This window comes from Melospiza melodia, chromosome 11 (genome assembly GCF_035770615.1).
Source record: "Melospiza melodia melodia isolate bMelMel2 chromosome 11, bMelMel2.pri, whole genome shotgun sequence".
Classification (NCBI taxonomy): domain Eukaryota; kingdom Metazoa; phylum Chordata; class Aves; order Passeriformes; family Passerellidae; genus Melospiza; species Melospiza melodia.
The window spans coordinates 8,674,733-8,694,860 of record NC_086204.1 but is presented as its reverse complement, the minus strand read 5'-3'; the positions used below and the strand labels follow the sequence as shown (position 1 = coordinate 8,694,860).

Here is a 20,128-nt window from a genome sequence, read left to right as displayed (position 1 = left end):
CCTATCCTGCCCTAGGTTCAGCTAACTGCTCTGTTCTCATCTTTACATCTTGGGCTACACTAGCAGTTCAATATTCCACATATCCTAGTTACAGAAATGAATAGTCCAAAATTCCATGTGTTGTATGTAAAAGGTGAGAGCCACCTTCTAAGCTTCCACCAGATGACAACTGGCCTCCAAGCTAACATTAACCTTTAGAAGAGCAGGAGGCTAAAGCCCCAAATATGTCAAATTTACACAAGTAAGAAAGGATCTTCAGAATATCAGCTTAAGCATCACCTCACCCCTGTGTGGTACAGAAATACAAACATACTTCTCTTCCAAACATTGATCTACCTCAAACACCAAACTTTCCTGGATAAAAACCAGAAGTTGTTCTGCCATACAAGGGATTATGCTTGGAAGTGAAGCCTGCAGGGAGCCCTGCAGGTTTTGCAAAGTCATGCTGAACAGTTTGCTACCTGAACTGCTGGGGAACCAGCAGCAAGAGCTACCACCACTAGCTTACTTACTAATTTTCCAAAACATCATCAATCCAGGCAAACAGAAGGTGACACAGGTATTAAAATGAGGGGGGAAAAAAAGAATTTTTAAAATCTTTCTGAGGAAAATGCCTTGCTATAAACAATTCCAGGTCCAGAATAATGAGATCATGCCTTCACAATAAAAATTCAATAAATAAGTCAGTTCTTCTTAAGAGGTAGTGTGCCAATCAAGCAAAAACCCTGTTACAGGGAAGAACTGCCAGCAGCACAAGTTATTTTAGCTGACATTACTTCAGAAAAAGCCCACCATTCACCATCTGCTCTGGCACAAATTCTGAAAGCTAAGAAAGTTTCCAACATCACTGATGAAAGGAAAGCAGTCAAGATGAAGAAGTTTTTGTTTTGCTGTTAAAAAGAACAAGCATCTAGGACAGCTCACATTTCAGCAAGAACAAACACAAAACATAAGTTTTGCATATTTCATTAAAATCATTTACAAAGAATTACATCAAGGCAGAGTGCAAGTGTAGGGAATGTAACACAAAACACAAAAACCTTTTACAAATTTTCTGAGAAACAGGTGGGCAACTCCAAACTGGGATCACTTCAAACTGGAGGTAAGAACTCAAAGTTTTAAGGGAATCTGACCACACTCCAGAAATACTTTAATGGAAGCAAACACCACAGGAAAAATGGAGGAGCCATCATGCCAAGGAGAACAATGGCATAAAAAAGAAGCTTTCAAGCATAAGCATCCATCTGGATATCAGAGGTTTGAAGTTTGGAAAGAGCCTCTAATCAAGAGCTACCCAGAACTCTAAATTCCTTTGAAATGTTTGATGAGTTCCTACAGCAATTATACCAATACCATGAGGACAGCAATGAGATCATGCAGGTGAATGAATTCCAATGCTATCCTCCATATTCCTGTGATTTAGCCAATAGTATAATGTACTTTCCCATTAAACACCTAGGGGAAGCAATTACTTACCCATTTCCTCCCTAATTTTGTCTAGCATAAAAAATATAAACTAACCACAGAAAAATCCTTGAGTAAAAGCAAAATATGAAAGTTGCCAAGTTTCACAGTTCCATAGTTTCATGGCAGGAGATTAACTACTCTCCCCAAAAATATGATCTGACATTAAAGGTTTGAACTGAGTGGTCCATCACTATGACAAAGTTTAGACAAAACAGATGAACATATTTAACACATTTATTTCTCCCCCATCTGAAACACAAAGCCAGGATGTCACTGCAATTTATGAATGAGCTAATAATTGAGGGCACCTTTTTAATAGTCTGGAAAATAAGGCTCCAAAAATCCCTCACCAGTTCTTTCTTAGACAAAAGCCAAGTAACAGATGGAGTTTTAATATTTCTCATGACACCAGATGATGCTTTATGTGCAGTCATGCACTCTTAAACAGTTAGTTCAAAAAATTCTGGTTTATGTTAAAAAAGGTTCACTTGTAATTTAATATCTATTATATTTTCTCCCTAAATGGAAGAAACCAACAAGGACAGTTTAACAACCTCAAACCCCTAGGCAGTATGCTCAAGACATGAGGTAGGATTCCTAGAATAAAAAACCTCACTTATTTTACGATCTTAAAAAAAACCCATATAATTTCTAGAGTTAATGTGCATCCCTTCATTTTTACAGATTTTACACTTATAAGCTTAAAACATTTCAACATTTCTGCTTTACTATCCTCTTACTTTTCTTTTTTCTCTTTCTTTTTTCTCCCCACAGAGCAATTTAAACAGAATCTATTTATTAACCCATTTCAAACCCCTACCCCTTGAAGCAGGTATGATATCCCACAGAAACCTGGGTTTAGTATAACAACACTTTGGTTCCGCATAAAGTAGCCCAAAATTCATGCAAAGTTCAAGAACAAATCTTCAGACATAACAGGTTATCTTTTTTCTTCATCCAGCCAATTTCTGAATTCCTCTAGAAATTACACTATTTACTGCTAAGTAGATTCTTTCATTAAATATTCCCTTCCCTTTTCTTTTACAGTATCCTAAGTCACAAATGAAATGGGAATGAAAGATTTGGGAAAGGACTTCTCAAACAAAAAAACCTTTGAATTTTTTTCAGAAATTTCTACTTAAGATCCCATTTTATGTTCAAATGAGAAGGGCAAACTGGAAATAGCGCATGGGTTTAGGAGAGTGTTTAGTGCTGTCTATTCATCACATTTCCATAGGTATGCAGCTGGCAAAAACCTTCATGAGGGCACACTACAGCAGTTTTCTAGCATCTGTCATACTTACCAGCAGATCAAAATAGCATTTATCTGAGAGCATTCAACCCACTTGCACAAAAGCAGACCAACATTGGCCCAAGAAACAAAAGGGAATCTGTTTGAGGGTCTCTCTCTCTCATCTGTGAGTGCTTCAACACCCACTGACAGCACTGTACAGCCATACAACAGAAGCCCATCTCACCAAGCTAGAAAGCTTTAACAGTAATGCTGAGGTCTAACTCTTCCACCACCAAAAAATTTATTTTTTTTAAATGCAGAGTGGGAAACAGAGCAATACTCCAAAACCTGGGTTCATTACTTCAGTTTTCTGAGTATAGTTTTATCACTTTTGATTATGATCACTTATGTCCTTTCCAGACACACCTACGGTCAGCAATAACCTGGGTATGTTAAGTATAACAGGAAAAGGCTCAGAAGCCTCAAGAAGCCTTCCCTGCACACCTTTTTACTGCAGACAAACAAATCCCTGAGGCATAGACCTCTAGAACATGCAGACCAAACAAAGCACATTTTGGCTTTTCATAGACAAGAACTTTCACCAACTGTTACTCAGTCTAAGTGACCTTCCAGAGCCTAGGAAGGAGGAGAAGCTGGCTCTATCTCCAAACATACATTGTATCTATGTTTACAATCACGTCCATAAATCATATTTGAGCCAAGAGTTGCCACTCACCGTGACAGACTTGAGAGTCATGCCGTGGTAGGTGCCCATGGTGTCAATCTTGAAGCCTTCCGTTTCTGCCAAGAGAAAGAAACTTCTGTAAATCCTTGTGAGCACAGCAGTGTCTTGTCTAAATGGATAACACTGAATCTGTCTGGAGTTCTTCTGTCAAAAAACACATCTTGCTGCAGGTGGTGGTTTAGGTGCTGTTCCCAGTACAAAACCTGGGTAGTCTCTAGGAAATCTGCTTTCTTTAGACAGAGGTCAGTTTGATGTTGCTGCTTTCTCTAACCATTTAACATGGCTTATACTTGAATTAGTTCAGAAAGCTATTATGCAATTTTTTCCTACTTTTCAGAACTGTTTGATTTGCTACCTGAGTAGCTTCTAAATAGTACTTTTCCTGTTGCATGGAGAAATTGGAAGCCCTTCAGACAAAGGCTATAAACCTAAATCTTTGCAAGAATGTTACAACTTGCATGCGGCCTCAGAAATTCTCCTCACTACAAGATTGAGAAGCCTCATTCATATTCCCAGAATACATTATAATGCAACCTATTTAACCTGTGTTAATGGAAAAATATACCTAAGAAAACAATTTACATGCCAACTATAAAAGTGTGGCCATTTTAGCTTGATAAATTCACTTCTGGAGTGCTGAAAAGTAACAATGTCATTCTCATATGATACAGAGGATATAATCTACATAAAATGCACAATGCCAGACTAAAGGTTATAAAAAGGGGCATTCTTCGGGTGGGTTTTTGTGTTTATTTTTAATCAGACTGAATTTATACTAAATGCCAGAAGCCTGCAACTGCCCAATGACTAAACCTGCTGTCAGCAGCCTATTTGCTTTTCTTCCCTGTCCCCCTGTTCTCAGTGATTTAAGATCAAAGTAAGCTCCTGAACGAGGCCAACAGACTCACAAGAAAACCTTTTTCCTTTTGTAAATTCCCTAGCCTCATGCAGCTACCATCACCTGATCCCATCACACAACCATCCAAACAATTTCTACCTAAAATGGCATCATAATCACCACTCAAACCATGATAAACAAGCATTTATTTGTATCTAAGCAATTCTGGGCGATTTCAACTAGACTTGGGTAAAGGTAACTGATACTGTGCAGAAACAGCTACTTGGAACTGGTATGTTTTTGTCATTTCTTACACCCCCTTCATTTTGTGCACCGGCCCGAAATCATGATAGACAAATAAGGCAGAACCAAAGCATGGCTCCTACCCGAGTCTAAAAAAAGTCCAAGAAAAACATTGAATTTTCAAACCCATTAGAGCTTCTTGCTCTCATCACGAGTAAATTAACTTAAACTGAAACCCAGACAACCTTGAAAGCCATTCACATGATGTGGGAAGCATCTGTGGCTTGCTCATCCTTTCTTCCTTAGCTGAAGATCATCAGGCACTCAAAGGAAACGAGGCCAAAAACTTTCCCAGATTTAAGAACTCTCCAGTGCCTATAAAAAGATACTCCAGAGTTTGGAACTCATCATACTCCTCTCACCACAGAGACAGCTATCTACTTACTGAACAGTTTGGGCTTGCACCTTTTCCCCCTTAATCATGCCAGACCTGCCACCCACTACCAAGCCAAGATGCCCCATGTCACTGACCATGTTTTGTTTTACAGTCCCCTCAGTTCCAGCTCTTCTTCAGCTTCACTTCCCAAGGCCATCCCTGCCTTTCTGCCAGATTAACATTTCTGAACTACAGACATAATTCTGATAAAGTAAAATGCAGGTACAGACACACATGAATACAGTCCTTCCGACTAAAAAAAACAAGCCACCAAACAACACCAAAAAACCCACACAAAAAACCCCAGAGAAAGCAGCCCAGCCTCCCTACAAAAATTGATACTGCCACCCTACATAAACTGATAGGCATTCCCACCTTTCCCCTCAAGCCCAAGCTATAACTATGCCTTGAGTCTTAGCTCAGAGGTCACACCACTGGACTTGAATGGTCAAGATGCGGCTGCACAAACACTTCCATGGAGAACAGGTTGCTCTGTGACTATATAGGTCACTGCTGCAGGGCAGGGAGCATGTTAATATTTCAGGTGGTGCCTGGAGCCTTGTAGAATACTTGGCAGAACTCCCTAAATTGAAGGGATGTTTTTGCTGACTTGGAGTGATGTAAATCAGAGGTGTCTAATCTACGCTGACAGTTGTTTGTGAATTTCAGAACATCACCACCAGAAGAACCTTTATCCTTTCCAGACTGACCCATTATGGGTTCCTCAGGCCTGTGACACAGAGCATTTCCAACTATTTTAGTTAGATATTCTTTGCAAAGAATACAGACATCCATAGCAAGAGCAGCACAGCACCATGCTCTGTTGTGCCTGGCCTGCTGTGGCTTCTTTCCTCTCAGCACAAACCCTGACTTGGTAATTATTTCTCCATGTTTGTTCCCTGTCTCCATCAGCATTGCAAAGGGAACAAAAGCCCACAGAGCCAGCAGCACAGTTAGAAAGTAAATCAAAGGGGAGAGAGGCACCTGGCAGGGAACCAATCTCTGCTCAACTGCCACCGGTTTCATCTTCTGCAAAAGTCTTCTCAAGGCTCTCATAAAATCTGTCCTGGTTCATTTAATGAGCCACAAACCACAGCTCTGGCACTCATCAGCTTCCTGCTCCCAGCCTTGCCCTGACCCTTCTTTCTAGCAGAACTAACTTGGATGAAGAGCCACTTGTTGCCTCCAGCAAACCCCAGTTTCCTGCCTGATCAATGTTCCCAGCAGCTACACAGGCACCCTAGCACTGTTTAGAAGCTACTCAGGTAGCAAATAAAACAGTTCTGAGAATTAGCAAATACTGGCATAGTGGCTTTGTGCACTAATTCAAATATAAGACATGTTTTATGGTCAGTGTGGGTACCCACCCCATTCCTGCAAACAGCCACTGCAGCCTCTACCAGAGCTACTGCAGGGCCCATCCCTGCTGCCTGCAGTAGGGTGGGACCATAGGAGAAACCACATCCCAACCTGCCCACCAGCTCCCCAGCTTCCTGCCTCAAACCCTCCAGCAACTGGAGAAGGAGAGTTCAGCATCTCCAGCTTCCAGAGGGGGACAGGAACAGCAGTGACACATTTGTCAGAACACAGCTTTATTGATTCAATGCTCTCACACACACCATGTGGTATTGTACCTGTCAGCCAATCACTTCTCTTACAGAAATAAACACTGCCAGAAGCACCGGCCCTGCCCTTGCAGGTCTGTACCATTTCTTTAGGTCTCAGTAGTTTGGGCACATCCAGCAGCACCCTCAGCTCCACTCACTGTGCACAGCTTGGGCAAACAAAACAAATGTTTCCAGGTCAGGGACTCCACACTTCCAGCTTCATTCCCACTTCAAAAATGGCTGAGGGTGCCACAGCCAGGTTAATGCTGTAAAAGGTATTCAAGGAGCAGGCTGTTCTCCAAGGGCAGGCTCTGACCCTGCTACAGCTGCTCAGAAGCACACCTGGCATACCAGAGCAACCACAGGCCATAGTGAAGGGGAGCAGAAGAGAGAGAGACCCCGGGCCATGCCCCCAGCACTGATCAGCACAAACGCTGTGCCACACCCTCCAGGAACACAAAAGCTTCTCCTCTCCCTCCCAAAGCAGCTCCAACCTGTGCTGCTGAGTCATGCACCAGTAGTGAGCTGACCTGGTAATACCTGGCCAAGAATTAGTTTATAACTCCAGCTTCAAAATCCCAGCTTCACTGTGGTAATAAAAGCACTAAAAATGATAAACCATCGACTAAGAAAAGGGTATTTAAGAAAAAAGAGCCTCATAAATAAAGGTACCATGATGGTATGACTTCAGACTATTGTTTTTAAGCTTGGAATTAGATTCAGAACAACTATTAAAAACTTACTGAGGGTCTTGTATACACTGGGAATTTTCAATATAATTACTACCAAGTTATGACTCACATTTCCTTTAGGCATAGACCAGTTCATATTAAATGCTTCAATCACAGGTCTAACACTAAGGACTAAAGAAAGCAATCAAAGCCCAACAATAATTTTGTCAGGAAAAACTGTACTGCAACATTTGTTTGCCAAATAGAATCAACTTTAGAAATATATGCATTGTTAAAAACACTGATATCAACACATGCCTTAAAACTACATCTTGAGATATAAACATAATAACTAGAACTGAATAAACAACTCTAATCAATAACAACTCAAATAACCTATCATCAGGGTTTGGTTTTTTTCTTCAGTCATTGCATGTATTATGGTCATAGTTTCTCAGTTCCATGACCCCAAGACTGGTAAAGGAACCATAAACATTTCCAGTGTAGTTTATCAAGTTGCCTTTCTAGCATCCCCATGTACCAGGCTGAGTGCCTTTTCTTATTTAAAATAATTAGACCTGGAAATGAATATAGGCATCCTAATGCATCAGCTTTTTGGACTGATGATATTCTCCATCAGCATTTGGGTGCATGTTCTGTTTCCTTGCATATAATATTAATGCTCAGGGTACCTTGCATTTGCTTAAAGCCACTGCTCCACATCCATCTAGGTCACCCCGCACTTTGATTCTGCACCTTCTGCAGCTCCAGTTATCCAATCCAGCTACAAATGAGCTCTGATACATTACCAAAAGAATAAAAGCTTGAAAAAAGACTCAATTTCTGTAAAAAGACCTGAATTTCTGGAAGGAAGTCAAGGGAAATAAAAACAGAACAAAGCAGCACATCTCAGACACTGGAGAGCTCAAGTTAAAGCCTTGGTTTGAATTGTGGATGAATAAGACTGAATAACCACTTCTACTTTCAGCTGTATACTCTTCATGCCCCAGATAGCAACACTCTGCATACAGCCTGGAAGTGATTCACTACCCCACTTCACAGCCCCAGTAATTTAATCCCTGACACCAAATGTCACTCTACATGAGTTTACTGAGCACTCCTTCACAGTACTCTATCCTAACAAGTAAGTTTCACACCTAAATTTCCAAGTTACACTGATTACTTTACAAATTCTCTGTACATTTCATAAATCACAGCTCTGTAATAATCTTACCAGTAATTAACACCAATATCAAAAGTTTCTCACAGCAATTTATGTGTATTGTTAAAGCAATTTATGTGTATTTTCCAGCACAGAAGTGAATGTGCAGTGCTGAAAGTTTTTAAACTAGCTAGTCACACCAAGCCGGAAAATACAAATAGACCACATTCTTTTTCCAAATGTGCATCTCTTGTATGTACTGTCTGTTACGGGGGGGAAAAAATCATATGAATCTTAAAGGGAATGCAATAAATGAAAGTTTAACCAGTCAAACTAAGTTGGACCAGTAAAACTTCAGAACCTTTTATCTCCTTCTAGCAATTCTACTCTCCTTGTGTAAAAGGATATCACCCAATTTAAAATAAAATAACTTATAATGAGAAATGTCTTATAAAGAAACTTTCTTAACAATGTAGATGAGAGAGAAACAAAATGTTCTGGTCCAGTCACCTCAAATATGATAATTTCACAGTCCTCTGTTCCCTGGGCTTAGCACTTAGGACTGACAAACTTCTGGAAAATGGCAGCTGTGTCTGAACGTCCAGTAAAATTATAAATAAAATATAAGATAACAATAGCATGAAGTCAACAGCAAACTTGCCTGAAGGAAACATTTGAACACAGTCAGGAATATTCTTTTCACCATTATGGGCTGAAACCACACAGCAAAACTCTGTGATTTACCCTAAGTAGGACTGATTATTGCTGGAGGTTTTGGGGTTTTTTTATTTTGTTTGGGAGGAGAGAGGGGGGAGTAACACAACAGGAACACTCCTGGAAAAAGCCTTAAAGGTCTATCCTTGGAGCAGCACAGGGAAATTTGACTTTGCCATCCATACTGAGAGATGTGGGTCACAAAAATGTTACATCTGCAAGACTGCCATCCCAGCACTCTTGCACACTTGGAAATAACAGAGCAAAAAGCATGTGAAAAAAAATCTTCTGAGGTAAAGCTACCCAAGAAAATGGGGGGAAAAGACAGAACGGCAGCTGAATATTATCTAGTTGTATTTATCTACCTAAAAGCAGAATAGCACCAAAACATATATATCAATAATGTATATTTAAATATCAAACATTAGGGCACAGAGGAGAGGACACAAAATAAGCTCCTAAAGCATCAAATGCCGCATGAGCATAGGATTTTTAAAACTGGAACAAGATTTTAAAATTATGTTGCTCAAGAAAGCATGACCAACTGAAGTTTGGAAAAACTTCCCCAGTTGCAAAATACTCAGTAATAAACTGTAAAAAACACACTTAGGCAAGTAATACAAAGGAAAGGAAGAGGACTAGCAAGGTAAAAAGAGAAAATTGAGCACAGGATGCAGCTCTGTGCAGTTGAAGAGAAGATATCATCACTAACTGCCAGCACAGAAGAAACCAAAGCAATGGCACCCAAGGAAAGTGACTGCAAGCAGTTCACCTCCTCACCTCCAAAACATCTGAGCAGCTGGGCAGGATGGGTGCACTGCCAGGCAATGTGTTCTTCCACTTTTCACGTGGAAATGTTCAGGATGTGCAATTCCTACTGCAAACAACATTCTAATGCATCACAGAACTCAAAGGATGTCAAAGGAAAGGTTTCTCTGTCCTGCCTGACCAAAGCTGCAGGAACAAGGGCCCCCTGGACAAAAGGTGACCAAGCCCTGTCCCTGGGCTGCTGAGCAGTTTGTACCTGGAACTCAGTGTTTGCTCTTCAAGAACAGCACAACCACCCCCTCACACTGACTGTTAAACCACTCTAGCAGCAAAGCCTGTCCCATCTGGCAGGAAAATTTTAACTTAGTCTACCAGAGAGGCATCCTGATACATTGCATCAGAAATAATGATCCACCACAAGAAGCAGAGAAACTTGGCTGCAACTCAACAACTTACTTAATGCATGTTAAAATTCCTAAATTTACTCCCTTAGCTCTACAAGCTTTGAATTTCTTATGCTAAGGACAAGACAGCTAATTGAAAAACTCTATTAAAGCCCACAAATTTTCCAAGAAAAACAGTTCACCTCTTTGCTGCCTAAACTTTAAATACTGTAGTATCATATAAAACTGAATCTAGGCAATGTGCCACAATCCTGCTCCAAGTAGAAGAGAACTAGTGAACTCTTCCTAGGATTTCAATACCTCTGAGGAAAGAGCAAAGGTGAGACACAAAGAACAAAGCCTAGAGACACTGTCCTTGGGATTTGTGTCACTCCTTAGCCAAGCCCACCACTGTGCCCACTGTTACAAGCACCACACCATCCTGCCCTCCACTGTTTGTAGCCAACACAGGCAGTCAGAGAGGGAAAGGTGTGGGAACCCTTCAGAATGGCAGAAATCTCTAGGATTCAGCTTTATCATCAGTGTTATCCACCATCACTAATTCAATATGGATACAATGGCATAAAGACTGCAAGTTATTACCCTTTGAACTTAATTATCTTTCTTTTCCTTCAGAATTCTTTCCCCAAAGTCCCAACATCACAACTTTTCCATAAACAGGTGAAATTCCAAGTTCTTACTCAACTTATTGTAAAAAAAAAAACAGTTTAATGAAAAAGAAATCCCTTACGGGATTTTTATTGAGGACTTTTCTGCCTTGTAGTCTCACTTCTACACTGAATATTTGGGAGCCAAAGCTTCATTTTGAGAACAAGTAAATTAAAAATCCCATAAGGAATGAGTTCACTTGTGACAGAGCTGCAAGTGATGTGCATCATTCAGTTTTAAGCAAATGACATAATCTGTGCATTAATGCCTAATTTATGACAGGAAAACGACCTATACTCAGAGTTCCAGTTAGACTAAATTTAAAAGGTAATAGTTTTACAATAGAACACCTAAAAGTAAATAAGATCTTTGCAATTTTCTGAAATTTATTTGAAGCCAAAGAAGATCTCACATATCTCTAGGTCCTATCCCAAGAAATCCAGATGTTAATTACTAATTCTATGTAAATTCTGTAAGTGAGGTACCAATACCTTTCATAAGTCAATCTCATGTTTAAAATACCTTCTTTCCAACACCTCATGTTTATTTCCAGTGCTAGCCTACACTTAGCTAACATGGTATTCTTAATCTATGTATTTCTTTAAATATCCCTAAAAACCTGAAATACAAAATTAACTTTGTGTGACTACACCAAATATAAGTAACCAGAAAGTTAGGGCAGAAAAACTCTCTAGAATGGAGTGTGACACCGAGTTATTTTTTTAGGCAGGTAGAATATGACCTCATCACAAAAGAATCTTTCAACTGGAAAAATTGCTGCAGTCCAGTCAGTCCCATTTCAGCACCAAGTGAAACCCCAACACCACATTCTCAGAATCACACAATTCAAAAATGACACAATTCAGTAATGTAAAATTTGCATGACCTTCTGCAAGAAGCACAAAACCATCCAAGCACAACAAACAATGATTGCAAAATAAAACCACAGCAAGACATGAAAGTGAAGTAACTGAACTTGTACTAAAAACAAGATTAAAAAAAGCAATGGGGACAGGAGAAAAATTGCATTAGAAAGACAAATCATCACTCAAGTTCAATGTTCACCATCTTTTAAAACTGGTGAGACTTCTTCAATATCGTTGATTGTTTCCATCTCCTCTCCAGGAGGGTACTTGTGTTTTGCACTGCTGTTCCCAGTTTGTTTTTTTAATTTAAATAGACACAACTAGATAATATTTACTTGCAATTACTGGAGGCAACTTTTAGAGCAACTGTGATTGTTTGAGGAGAAAGTATCTATTTCATGTTATGCACCTGACAGTTATCTTGGCACTTGTGGGGTTTTTTTATTGCATAAGACCCTCCCCAAACAATTTTTTTTTCTCCTAAGAAGTTCTGGTTTTAAGCTTTCAGTTTGCTTCCTGAGAGGTAGAAATGATTTCTACAAAATAATACTTCTGGATTTGATTACTTGGAAAGCTGTCTTTAGGCATAGTTACAGCTCTTTTTTTGTCTTTTCACAGATTTGTGAAATAATAGCAAGGGAAATCCCCTAACGTGAACTTGGTGACTGGGCAGTTTGGTTCTCAATTATTTTTTTCTTAATTTTGAAAAAAGCATTCCAATCAACTTACCCTCTTTGCCTTTAAATCTTTCCTGATCATATCTGTTGTAGGCAGCTGGAATAGGTTGCTTATTTCGTAAAGTGGGATCCTAAAACAGGTTAAACAACATTTGTAAAACATACTAAAAGGTATTTGTAAAACATACTAAAAGGTATTTGTAAAACATACTAAAAGGTATTTGTAAAACATACTAAAAGGTATTTGTAAAACATACTAAAAGGTATTTGTAAAACATACTAAAAGGTATTCGATGGTTTTTGAATTTCATGAAGAGTTACTTAGAACTACTCAAGAGTATAAGACCAGTTCCTTTTCGTAGGAGTTTCACTACATTTGAAAACTTCTGATGTTTCCATTCAATATCCACTTACAGTCTTACAGAAACAGTTTAGTACTGAATGCAAACAATAACCTGAGGCAAAACTGAAATAACAGACAGTAACAAACTACATTATTAAAATCTGAGTTTTTGTTGTACTTAAAGAATTAGTGAGGAAAAAAATAATGAGGGGAAAAAAAGGCATTCTGGGAAAAAAGTTTTTAAAAAGCACCAATCTAGAGGCCCACTCAATATCAATTCAATCCTTTTTGTGGATGGCTTAGTTATGTATTCACATTTATTCTGAGTGGGACATTTGAATAATGCCATGCACAATTTAAGAAAGTCAACACAAAGCAAATATTTACATGTTGGAATTCATCTCGCTATTTAAATTTAGTTCTTTGTTAAATGCAGTAGCAGCAAAAACAAAACACAGTACAATTAAACAGCTTTTAGAGCGGACTACCACCATGTTCAAAGATACATTAGGTTTAATAGAACACAATAGTAAACACCACACTTCTAAACAAATCCTGTCTAATACCTGGAGAGAAGTAAACAATACAGTTCTAAGTCTGTCCTGATTTATCACAGGCAAAAGAAAGCTGGTTCGAGCTGTTCCCACTCATGAGTCATGCTCCAGATTCTTAAACATTTGCTACCCTATCTGTCAGAAAAGCAGCAAAACATTTCATTTGAAATGGCAGCCCTCTCATGGAATACACTTTTTGCAAATAGATGCAGCATGTGGCTAATGCTTGATAGATGCAGAAGCTAGCACTAGCAGATTCATCTCTCAGTAACAAGAGCATATTGAACTAATTAAACTAAAATATTCAACTCTTTAAATACCAATAAATGCAACTTCAGTCAAAGAATAGCTGTGAAGTTATGCTTGAAAAATATGCATTTTTTGGAAGTAAACCAAAACAAACTGTGTGTCTAATAGTGAGCAGAGATTGTACTCTCACTTCTGGTGTCCCAGCCCTTGTGTCCAGCCACACACTGCCCTTACCGTTGGTGCTGTGTTTGGTGCAGGTCTCTGCTCAGGTGCTCTGCCTTCTTCTCTGGCTTTAACTGATTGAAGAATTGCAAAAATATTCTTGGCAAAGTTCTGAAAAAGACATCAGGTACCTGTGAACCTTACTGACCATCTGCATTTCACATAACTGCCCACATGAAGACACCACTTACATTTCACCAAAAACCCAAACTGGTGTACCAATTTTCTAAATAGCTGATTTCTGACCCCTTTTCTGTGACAGGATCCAAACATTAACAGGGCTTTAAGGCATCATTGCTACTCCCCTATTCTTTAAGGCCCACACCTGCTAAATCTAACTGGCTTCATTACGTCACAAGGTAAACCAAACTCCTCTCAAAGCACTTGCAACCTGTAAGTTACAGAGTTAATTGTACACAATGTCTCCTATTAATGTCAATTTTCAGTAATGGTTCATCAGTAAAAGAAACCTTTTAATCAATTAGGGAAATTGGTTTGTTTGTTTTTGTTTTTTTTTTTTACTGGTTCAGAATAATATAAAGTATTCACAAAATGCTAACACTGTTCCAGAGTATTGTATATTGACACTAAAGTGGCATTAACACTACTGGCATCATGAAACAAACACATGAATTACAAAACAAAGACTTCTGGGGTGAATTTTGTAGAAATCACTCAGAGTTGTACTGCACAGCTTCCCTAAGCCTGCTCACTTGACCTCAGTGAACATCCTGTCAATCCGCTGTAAGCCACCAAGGGCAGGAACCGAAAAACCACCAGAAACCTCTTATGAAGGCAAAGCCATCCCCTGAGCAAACCCAGTTCTTTTGACAAGCTCTGAAAGAACTCACATAAAACTGTATTTAAAGTTCTTTTCAGTCAGAAAAATCCCAGGGGGAAAGACTTTCAAGAACTGCAAGCCATGCACATATCAATTATAAAAGGATACTCAAAGTCCAAACTACAAGCTTTCACTGCAAATTCAGATTTCTCACTAACTGTGGCCTGGGCATCATATCAATCAAAATTCTTGTCATTGCTGTGCTTTATCACACACTGTCTCTAGGAAACAAGGCTACTCCATCTCCTGAAACTCAAAAGGAGGAGCTAATTAACAAGAGGAGCAATGTCTTAAGAGTGACTGTCCCTGCAGAACCCAAATCTCCCAGTCACAAGGAAGTTGCAACCAACATTCACATCCATATTTTACTCATAAAACCTACAGTTAATATAGTCTTAAAGGGATTAAAGTTCTAATTTCAAATTATGAACTTTTCCAAGGCCTTTAAATACATGGGACTTTAAAAGTCTTAAATTGCACATCCTGGACCAAACTCAGGTAAAAACCCCACAAGGCTGTTTCTCCCATCTGCTGAAAACAAGCCACTAATAAGCATGGAATCAGAAGTACTCTTGCTGATATCTTTTTTCCACAGCATGAAAATGCAAGTCCCCCAGGGCCATGACTAATGACTGTTTGGAAGGGGAGAAAGCCAGCAGTGTTTTAACAAGCACTCAAACCAACATCATCTTCTTGCTGGTCACTGGCTTGGTCAGGGATATGGGATTCTATTACCGTGACAGAAAAATGATTGAGCAGCAAGAGCGCTGCATGTACCTGCTGATTTGCAAAGCCCTGCAGAGTTGAAGACTGCTAAGCTTTCATTGTTCATCCCTTCAGAGATCAGAATATGAATATCCATTAGCTTCTGCCCTAGATTTAGTTAAACTTAGTTAAACCAAGTGCAACACTTTTACTACCAAAAACTTATGATTTGAGGGACAGAGCAGAAGAGGATAAAAAAACCAAACATCAAAATATTTGTTTCTCTGCACAGATGCTCTATCCCTTGCCAATACAGTGACTAACACACATCAACTCAAGTTACTATCACTAGTGGTGATTTAATGCCAGAATGTTTGTGGAGAAATCCCAGGGCCAGTCAGATCAGACTGCTCTCATAAGGAAGGCTTAATGAAGTCACATCACTAACTAAATTTCTTTTGTATTAAAAATACTTCCATCACAATATATCACAGTTTATTCTAAAAAATTGCAGTCTTTAATTTCTGTAGCCCACCATAACCCTAACTCTCATTAACAAAGACTTCTAGTCATTACAGCAGCTTCATCAGGCTAGCAAAAATAAATAAATATTTTTAATAGTGATCATAAAGGATAAACATTGGTTTCAGCTTCATTAAAAACAATTATTGAGGGGAAAAAATTGAAGAAAAGCATACTTCATCTCAATCATCTGACAAAAATAAAACCTTAAATCTAACATGCAAAACTAGAAGTATACACCCTGTTAGACAATATGGCTTACGGTGCTTCAAAAGTTTCCTATAGCTAAGTTGTTACCAATTTTTAATCAGATTTACATTCTGGTGTTTCACTGCAGAAAAACATGAGCCTAAGAAAAAAGCACATATAATTTCAAAAAAACTCTTGAACTGACAGAAAGGATTTCCTGGACATGCATCCCAGGAAAATCAAGATCTGCAGAGTGCTGTAAACATTGTCCAGACTTAGAGTAGGGCTGGAGAAGGAAGAATTGAGCCCCAAGTACATTTCTTTACACATTTGCTTGATATATTGAGACATACTGCTAAATCCTTCACAGCCACTGGCAGACTGAAAGGCACGATGCTGTGCTGAAAGGCAATATTCCCATCACACATCCTCAGTAATTCCTATATATGGCATGACAAGGAAAATGAAAACAGCACTGAGATGGCCTCATAGAAGTACAGCAGAAATTAAAACACTGCTCATAAGGAACATGAAGTGATAAACTGTATATTTAAAAGAAATATTTTGCACATCTAAAATTAAAGCACATATTTAAATCTTAAATTCAAATCAAAAAGTAAGAAATCATTTAAGGCATCACTCTCCTATGCCTTCAGAATACATATCTCCAATTTGCAAACTGTTCACCAAGTTTGAAGTTGATTTTCTCTCCTCCCTGCTCTTTTAATTCCCAACTGCAGGGACTCCTGGTACCCCTCAAACTGCTCTCTGCACACCTTGGAGCTGGACAAGCCATGCTAGGGCACACAACAGGCACACAACCACACAGCAGAGTGCTGATCAACCACCTGAACAAACAGGTGTTTGTAATCCTGCTTCCAGGACAATGGCAGTTTAAGAAATTCACATTACATTACTGGAATTTATATTGCTAAACAACTAAGAGCACATGATGACTCTGTCAAGCTTCAGATTAGGGAACCTATAAAAAAGGCTGATAAAAATTGAACTTATTACTAACTGTTCAGAGAAAAAAAAATCAGATCCTCCTTTCACAAAAAAGTTAATCTGGGCATTTCTTTGTGTTCCACTCATTAAGTTAACTGTGAATTACTAAAGCAGAACTGAAAACATAGCTGTGAGTGGTATTTACTCTCTGTATAGCTGTGGACTATGCACCCTGTATACTTGTGGACTATGTGTTCAGTGAAATGTGCAATTTTCACTTGTTCTATGTTATCTTCACTAAATTTTTATAGCAAGAATATTATATGAAAGACAACTGAAACATGTAATTTGAAATGTTAATTCAGAAGTGTGAAACAGCAGCAACACTGTAACAGCCTGAAAATACAGTACAGCATAAAAGCTCAAAAATTCTAATCCCCTTGATACATAGTCCTAGTTCATTTCTTCTATGAATGCAGCATATGGAAATACATAATTTTTTAACAGCTATATTAGAGCAGTCTTTAAGGAATTACTTTATAGCTGACCTAAGTATTCCTTCAGGAAACATAATGCTTTATTCTACAGCTTTTTTGGTCAAATTCAAGGCACGTAAAGACAAAACAAGATCTATTATTACTTAATGTAAATACAATCTTTAAAATCTGCCCAATCTTTCCTTTAAGTGCTACATACAAAATGCTTGCAGTAGTGCCTGGCAGCAATAAAAGAATCTGCCTAGTTTTACCGAGGAAGCCGGTCCTGCACAAATTGGAGTTTGGTCACTCAAGCTGTCCTGTGACATTTGTGCACAGCCCCTCCAAAGCCAACCTCCTGCTCCACCTGGAGCACTGATGAGGACACCAGTTGCCCTTAGCCTGGCACACCTCTACTTTTGCACTTTGCTGTTCAAGTCTCACTGCTGTGAACTCCAGGAACGTGAGACAATTCTGCCACCTAGAGCCCACACATAAAGACGCTTTTACAACTCTTAAAATATCCAACATTTTACTCTCAGAACTCTTAGTTGTCCAAAGTGATGGAAATACTATTAGTCTTGCTTCAAAATTGTTTTTCCAGCTAAATTAAATTACTGAAACTTCAATAACAACTGCAATATTAACCTCCTCACAGGTGACTTCACTAGTAAGAATGATCAAGAGTCAGAACAAAAGTATGATTTCTCACATTTACTTCAAATACAGCAGTTACTGTGAAAAGGACAAAACCTATAAAGTAAATACATGAATTTTAAAAATAAAATATGCAAGTACTAATTGCAGTACTAATATTTTGCAGGCGGTAACACAAAACTAAAAATCATGACCACCACAAAGGTAAGCTACACATGCGGGAAGAAAACCCAGTTCTGCTCTTTAATACTTGTGTGCAAGAACACAGAAGACCATAAAATAACAAGAATCTGGAATAATTCAGATGCTGCATTAGATAAATTTGCAGTTGTGGGTTACATCCAAGGTAAATGCCACAGAGCAGGAAAATGCCAACCCCTCCAGGTAGGTAAGCTATAAACTCCAATCATCCTGCTCAGTTCTGCTCTTCTCTCACCATGCACACAAAAATACCCAGAAGCTGGGGGGTGACACAATGGGGAAATACCAATCAAAGTTATGAAATTTAATACATAAAACTTCACAGTCAAGAGCTATGAGAGTCTATTCCCTTCTCTATGAACATCTTGTGTCATGAATAGCATGGCATCAGGTAATCTTCCCAAAGAAAAGTACAGATAACTAGTACATTACAGCAGGGCTGCACTAACTAAAGATATAAAAGCTGAAAATCTATGAAGGCTTAAAAAGCAATGTTGCTCATTTTATCAAATTACTTGTTATACAAGATTTCTATGCTTTCAACACAACTTAAGAAAATGTGCTGGATAGCCCAGTCTAAGTCTTTCACATAAAAACAGAGGATATATAAATAGAAGGATCAAGGCAGGAAAATATTTTACTCAGGCTTAGTTCATACCTTATTAGAAAAAAAGAACAATTTTATATTAAAAATTGTAATTTAGAATATTTTTTTAATATTTTGTATCTAGTAAGCAGAGAAAATATAACTACCCAGACTGCAAGAGAATCGAATTCACCAGTCTGCAGCACTGAAGCAACAGCAAGAAAAAAACCAGACCATTGCTTCAGTATGTCAACCTTGACCTTGTAAGTAATATACAGTTAAAGGAACAAGGTTACACTTACAGAAAGATACAATTTCATGATGTAAAGGTTATGAAACTAGAGACTAAGTTCCACCTAACTCTGATCCCATATCAAGTCTTAACAGTTTTTCCATTATAAACAGTTACCTGCAGAAAGAGCCCACATCCCCATCATTCTTAGATTTGACACACACTTACCTCCATTAGAAATGTGTATACCTCAAATGCCAATTTCTCCTGTCCAACTTACATGGTTCTAGTTCAGAGCTTTTCCCTGGACTGTCTCCAGGCAGGCAGTAATGTTCAGATGCCATACAGGTCACTCATTGCCATATATGCCTGGCAAAGTCTTCAACAGATTTACACAAGGCTTAGGGAGGAGAAAATATTTACAGATGTGCTAAAAGCTGAGAAATGGACCAAAGCAGGAGCTGGACCAGCTGCTGACAGATGTGTAAATGCATCTGCCTGGACAATGCATCTACACCAGGAGTGTGCAGCCACTGTTCAGCTTCTCAACTGTAGAGATTTTAAAAGGTTATGTGCTATAACCTTTAAGACTTCCCATATCTTTGACAGGCTGGATTATGTTATTTCCTTGTACAGAGGGTTAGAGTTCACTTGAGAAAATATAATTCTAATATACTTGCAACTGTGAGAAAAGATAACTGAAGAGTGCAGGCCAAAATGTAAAGTTTTAGCAGTAACTGTAGCATTTTCCCCTGAACTGGGTGTGGCTGAGGTGGAGTTAATTCAGTCCCAGCTGCCCAGGTAGTGCTGCAGTGTGCCCTGGCAGGCAGGGAGGTGCTGATGCCAGCCCAGTGTTCTGGCTGCTGCTGAGCAGTGCTGACCCAGCCCCAAGGCTGCCTTCCTCACCACTCTGTGGGGCTGGG

The 20,128-nt window shown here is 38.9% G+C and overlaps 1 protein-coding gene across 1 annotated transcript in view; it reads right to left on the bottom strand.

Moving 5' to 3' along the window:
- Positions 1-20,128, bottom strand: part of CDC73 (cell division cycle 73) — a 101,839-nt gene that overhangs the window by 67,759 nt on the left and 13,952 nt on the right. The window contains exons 8-10 of the mRNA XM_063165513.1: positions 13,861-13,959; positions 12,533-12,611; positions 3,438-3,502 (exon numbers count right to left, since the gene is read on the bottom strand). Coding sequence (XP_063021583.1) covers positions 3,438-3,502; positions 12,533-12,611; positions 13,861-13,959 — 243 coding nt within the window. The remainder of the gene's footprint in view (positions 1-3,437; positions 3,503-12,532; positions 12,612-13,860; positions 13,960-20,128) is intronic.